Source organism: Ruditapes philippinarum, unplaced genomic scaffold (assembly GCF_026571515.1).
Source record: "Ruditapes philippinarum isolate M1 unplaced genomic scaffold, ASM2657151v2 ctg7779_1_1_1_1, whole genome shotgun sequence".
In the NCBI taxonomy this organism is placed as follows: domain Eukaryota; kingdom Metazoa; phylum Mollusca; class Bivalvia; order Venerida; family Veneridae; genus Ruditapes; species Ruditapes philippinarum.
The window spans coordinates 3,770-10,620 of record NW_026858407.1 but is presented as its reverse complement, the minus strand read 5'-3'; the positions used below and the strand labels follow the sequence as shown (position 1 = coordinate 10,620).

Sequence of the window (6,851 nt, the reverse complement as noted above, 5' to 3'; positions counted from 1 at the left end):
AGAGGATATTTGTTTGTTTGTGTGTAAGAAGAAATTTTATTTCATCGAGTGGGCTTTAAAAACAGTAGTCTCACGAGTGGCGTAGCCACGACGGCACGAGTGAGAATAGATTTACTGTTTTTAAAGTTCACGAGAGGAAATAAAATTAGATCTACATCCTACACAATGTTCAAACAAACAAATTTTCAATTTATTTTATGCTTAAAAACAAGTTAAAACGAAATTTCCTAAATATTAACGTTAATAATAAATATTAAAATCTGTTTTCTTATGACTGTGCAAGAAGTGTTATGGGAGTAATGTTGACTGTGTAACGTTAGTAATGTTGACTATGTGAGTGGTACTGTGGAGTAATGTTGACTATGTTATTGATGTTGTGGATTAATGTGGACTACGTGAGTTGTGCTATGGAGTTGTGTTGACTATGTGAGTAGCGTTATGTGAATAATGTTGACTATGTGAGTGGTGCAGTGCAGTTATGTTGACTATGTTATTGATGTTGTGGATTAATGTGGACTACGTGAGTGGTGCTATGGAGTAATGTTGACTATGTGAGTGGTGCTGTGGAGTAATTGTAATCTAATGGCTATATATTTACATCCAAACGTTTTTAATAAATGTATTGTTAGATTATTGCTTATATACTAATCCTTGCTGAAGTTACCTATAGACAACATTACACAATGAAAAATACCAGAAAAGGCATTATGATACTAAATACAATCAAAATCTAAATATTGCCAATAGCTTGTTAAAAGGAGACACGCTGATTCAATATGTTTCCTTTCAGGAAAAATCTTGCTTTAAGGGTAAAAATCAAAAAACAAAAAACATTATTTACATTCGTTGTATTTCACAGATAATATCATGCACATGCACTAGGTCTTCAACGTTCACGTATTTATACTGTGACGTTTACTTTAATGCCGCATCAGACGAATAAATAAATTGTTGAAAATCGATATTTCATCACATTATAAACCATCTTTTTATAGAAACAGGAAGTGAATGTATAAAACTTAAATACCGTGATCACGTTAAACGAGATTTGACGTCGTGATTTACGCATGACGTTGACGTTGTTTCTACGCGACATTGTCATTGACGCCAAAGCAATAGCAAAGCGAATTTATTCACTTAGCAGTTTTCAGCGATATTTAACGATTATCGACAGTTATGGAGGAAGTTTTTATACCGAAAATATCTATGCTGACCCAAGATGGAGGAATGTAAGTGAAATTTCAATTAATTCACCATAGGTTCGTAAGAAAAGAAAGAAAGAAATCTCAAGTGCAAATAGATCTGGCATAAGATAAACAAACTAACAATTCCTGTGCAATCATATCATCAAGCCACAAATATCTATGTATCTATTGATTAGGTTTTAATTTATTTCATTCATTAGTCATCCTTTTTCATTTATTTATTTATTTATTACAGATTTTCCAGTCTTGACAGTTTATCTGTATTTACCGGATACGTTCCCATTACAGTTCCGATTTTCCAGGCAGTGAAAGTTAAGCAAGGTTTGTGATTTTCTTAAATGAAGAATATTTTAAGTGCTTAGAATAGTTCACCTTTATCATTAAACATGTCTTGTTTGTCGTTCCTTTTCGTTTAGTTTGAGTTCTTTTACGTTTAGTTTTATCTTATCATTTTCGTCTTGTTAGAAAACTTCTCCAATTTTTTTTCTTTTTCTTTCTAAATCAGTAATCAAACCATTATGAACTGCGGATTATTAAAACAAGAAAATTTCTTCTGTGTTGTGAAGTGAACCCACGAACGGCCTTAAAATTAAGATACACTGTGCTTATTTTCAACACCCGTCATTTCAATTTGCTTTTGTCTACAGATATATATTATTTCGGCGTGCATCGTTTCTACTTAGGCTTCTTTTGTATACTTCTTTCTAAGTTCTTTCTTACTTCTTTTTATTGTTTCTATCTTTTTCTTTCTATCTGTCTCTTTCTCTAGAAAACAGACTAACCACTTTCCTGCGAACATTGAGAAACTCTGTTCTGAAATATTCTAGACAAGATTATGATATCATTAGTACTGATGAAGATTTTGATACCCTGTAAGATTTTACAACATAACATAAAGTTTATTCTTGTAACATAGGCATCCGGTCCAAAATACAAAACAGTGCAACAAATACAAAAATGCAATGAAAATACAATGTAAAATTTATATGTTTTAATAATAACCTGTTTTTCAGTGGGTATAAAAGAAATAACATATTTTTCATGTGCTCGCAAAATATGATGAAAGTTAAATTGTATAGCTGCAATAAACGATCGTTGTTAAAATGTCTGAGGTGTTTGTGCTCACAATAAATGATACAAATTGAATTACGTTTATACTATAACTTGCAGTAAGTGATACATTTTAGTACTTCTTATTGACTTTATATTAACATTTTTGTCTGCCAATATAGGTTTTCCTCTGAGACACACCTAGTTTTAAAAGAACGCAAAAGAACGCTGGTACACTTCATTAAGAAACATGAAACAGCCCTGCTTGCATTGAGAGAAGCTAGAATGGTAAGTTTTATCTTAACTAAGGAACGCTCTAAAAAAACAAAACATTGCAACGTGATTATACCATTCATATCATATTTGAATAGTTAATTTAGAAATCAGTATAATCATGTTAATATACCATAGTTTGTAAATTAATTGATTTTTTATTTGCAAAGCTATGAACAAAATATCAGTTTTAATTGTATTCTGTTGCATGGTATTGTATTTTAATATAATTGATTAATGCACCATTTTACAAAACATTAATGGTTTCTTAGATTTATATAAACTATCCCTGATTTACAGAATTGTTGGAAGTCAAAGGCAAAGCTGCAAAAGTATGAGTTGATTTTAGAAACACAGAGATCTTCATTACGTTACAATCAGAACGAGGCTAAAGTCAGAGAGGCAGCAATTGAGGTATATGGCTTTTGACTGCTTTTATTGTCCATATTACTGACTAAAGATAAAATCTTTTAACAATTATTACCAGAGATTTTTGTTTGTTTGTTATTGTTGTTGTTGTTGTTGATGATGTTGTTGTTGTTGTTAAAGCTGTGAACTGTTTTCATCTACTTACAATTATACATTTTCATTTTTGGTGAATACCTTATATTGTAAAAAAATCAAATATACATGCAGATTAAGATATCTATGTATAAGTTGCTATAGGTCAGTAGATAAACAATGTACAACAAATGATAGATACATCAATATGTACAAAATGTGTTCATGCATACTTGTTTCCATTCATAATGGCATCTTGAAAAATACTGTTCACGAATTATTGAGTTTTATATATAAGTTTTATATACAGTAACTGTTATTTGACGATAATGTTGGTTTATTTTTTACAGGATATGGAATTCGTACATAATAAATGGATGGTCAAGCACGAGAAAGACCATATTGCTTTTGAGAAAAAGTTCTTAGCTGAGATAAGTTTGCGAGAGAAAATTCAAAAGGTAGGTTAACGCATACCATACAGTACAGTATTTTATATAATTATATTAAAGTTACATTAAATTGGTAGTACAATTCAAGTGCGTGTTTTTGAAACTTTCGAGTCAACTTACACCATGTCTATATTGTACAAACATATATATAATGTACTCATATTCAAACATCTTATAAATATGATGATAATTATTATTATTCTTTTCAATATCATAATTATTATTATCGCCCATGTGTGGTCTACTGTCATAGCGGTTTTATATTATATCTTAAAGGATGGACTTTCACTTAATTTTTGCTTTGTAAATTACGGTTTGTAAATTGTATTGTAACATATCTATTTTACAGATGTCAAACGACCTTGAACTTGATGTAGTTGAGATGCTTACTGATACAATCAGAACGTTGATGAACAAAAACAGACAAAATCTGAGGTAAGCTATTTTCTTGATTATACAATTTATTTGGAAGAGAATAATTTGTTGGATATTTTATGATACATGCAATTAAGTTGATTAAACCTTTCGCACGATACATTGAATTCAGGATTGATTGATTGATTGATTGATTGATTGATTGATTGATTGATTGATTGATCGATCGATCCATTTGTTCATTAATCAATTATGACTTGTTTTTATTTTTGTCGTAATTTAATGCAATATTTACTGTTCCTTATTTTATCATGTTATAATTCTTTAGAACATTGTATAAAAATTCTGACCACATTTTTGTAATTCTTTGACTGCAAGAAATTTACACAATATTCATTATTAAAAAAAATGTTTTTTTCCCAACAGTAATACAGAAGTAAACAAACTTGCCGCACAAGTATACAAACAAGCATGCCGTTCATACAAGTTTATTCATGCATCGGTAAGTATCTGTACTTTTTTATGTAAGCTATAATTCAATTCGTTTATTTGATATATAATAATTGTTATATCCAATTATTTAATTCAATATTGAATTTGAGAACTATGTGTAAAGCTATGACATGATTATAAGATAATCAAAAAGCGATTTATTTTGTCTAGTTGGTGCGCATGCTACGCACAATATCATTTATATTGGTTATAAGAAACCTCGGATATTGCATTCAAAAAATGGTCCCGACAAGAACGCAATAACCGAGGTTGACTTTAAATCGTATCGGCATATCTATTGTAGTATTTCAAAATAATCACACACATAAAACAATGGTAAAATATGTGAGAATATCTTTCTTTAAACATTTATGTATTTCAGAACATACCATGTGAGAAAAAATGGATTGAGAAACCTGAATATGTCAACAACAGAATTAACAAACAAGACTTAAAGAGAAAGGTTTGTTTGATTTATGATTAGGTTCCTTTTTGTATTCTCTCATTTAAAGATAAAGACAGTTTGAACTTAAAAGAGTGTGGCTATTTAAACAAGCAATTATCATAGTATTGCAAGCAATCCATAAGTCCCCTACCGGTAAGAGCCCAAGCAACATTCTGAAGGGCCATTGGCCATTCACTTAGGTTCGTATTTTAAGTAAATTTGTTGAAAAAGTTCTTTAAAAGTGATCACAGGAAACAGTTTTTATGTACAGACAGACGGACTGAAGGACACTCTAAAGTTATTTTTTAAACATCCCTGTTATCAAAATATAACATTTTTAAAATCCTATCATGATTGAAGAAGTTGGAGTAAAAATTACCAATTTCTCAAAAAAAAGTCTAAGTTCAAAAGGGGCATAATTCTGGAAGTAGTCTTGCTAGAGTATTGAACACTCACAAATGTTGAGTGACAATAAGAAACATTTATATGAAGTTTGAAGTAGATACATTCAGAAAAAGAAGTAGATACATTCAGAAAAAGAAGTTATTAAAAAAAAAATGTTTTTTTCATGAAAATTTTAAGTTCAAGGGAGGTAATTCTGATAAATTTTGTGCTAGAGTTGTAAACCTTGTCACATATGATGTGGTTGATGACAAGCAACTTATATTTAAAGTTTGAAGAAAATACCTTAAGAAATAAAGAACTTATAGTGAAAAAACTTAAAAACTAGAATCAGAAATCTTGAAATTCAGTCTATTTGTTGCCATAGCAACCAGAATTTTCAACATAGGAAGATAAAAAAGGATGTGCATAATTTCCATACTGCCATCTACCCATATGTCAAGTTTCATAAACATATTTTCAGTACTTTTTGTGTTATCACTGGATCCAGGTTATGTGTAAAATTTGCCATGTTTTCAGTCTATTTGTTGCCATAGCAACCAGAATTTTCAACATAGGAAGAAAAGAAAAAGATGTGCATAATCTCCATACTGCCATCTATCCATATATCAAGTTTCATAAAAATATTTTCAGTACTTTTTGCGTTATCGCGGGATCCAGGTTATGTGTAAAATTTGCCATATTTTCAGTCTATTTGTTGCCATAGCAACCAGAATTTTCAACATAGGAAGAAAAGAAAAAGACGTGCATAATCTCCATACTGCCATCTATCCATATATCAAGTTTCATTAAAATATTTTCAGTACTTTTTGCGTTATCGCGGGATCCAGTTTTGTGGACGGACGGACTGACGGACGGACTGACGGACGGACGGACGGACAGACGGACGGAGGGTAAACCTAAAGTCCCCTCCGGTAAACCGGTAGGGGACTAAAAAGAAATAAACAAATACAATAATGGGCGTTTGAAACTGACAATGATATGAATACCAGTGTCTGGATATTACAATGCGCATTTTATAACACGGAGTCATTCATTTATAACATGGAGTAGCTAAACTGTAACATGGAGTTTCGTATTATGTCGTAAGAAGACTAAATTATATTCGGAAAATTATATTCTTTAAATACACACTGTTTGCAGCCATACTGCAGTTTATAGGTAGTAAAAAGTAATATAAAGTTCATAACATAAAACTTTTTTTTCCAGATCAAGACATCAAGTTTGGAAAGGGAATGAAAAGCTTCTTTTTCCCATTTGACATCATTGTGTTTTCATTTCAAATGGGTTTTTATTTGTTATTATTTTCCCATTTCATATGGGTTTTTATTTGTTGTTTTTTTTCCCCTTTCAAAATGGGTTTTTTTAATCAAAGTTGAAAATGAAAAAAAAATCTAGTTAAATATATTTTAGATAACTAGAAAATATGTGTTTGTATTTCTTTTTCTCCTATAGTAGTACCTGTTTCACAGCGTTATAACAATTTTGATATTGAACTGGTTCATCAACAAGATCTGTGTTCTTCGAATAAACCAGACAAAATGACAATGCCGATAACATAGACCAATATTACATTATCGACATCATTGTCCAAAAACCATCAGTTCGTAAATATAAGAACGGAAACAATGTTTATTCCGCTGACGATTACAATAAAAA

The 6,851-nt window shown here is 30.4% G+C and overlaps 1 protein-coding gene across 1 annotated transcript; it reads left to right on the top strand.

The window, feature by feature from the left end:
- Positions 1–821: 821 nt before the first annotated feature.
- Positions 822–6,553, top strand: LOC132753086 (uncharacterized). Its single transcript, XM_060743498.1, has 10 exons — positions 822–1,229; positions 1,441–1,526; positions 1,975–2,077; positions 2,438–2,543; positions 2,829–2,942; positions 3,380–3,487; positions 3,828–3,913; positions 4,280–4,355; positions 4,728–4,808; positions 6,402–6,553. The coding sequence occupies exons 1-10, from the start codon at positions 1,177–1,179 to the stop codon at positions 6,429–6,431; spliced, it is 843 nt and encodes a 280-aa protein (XP_060599481.1). The 5' UTR covers positions 822–1,176; the 3' UTR covers positions 6,432–6,553.
- Positions 6,554–6,851: the final 298 nt, after the last annotated feature.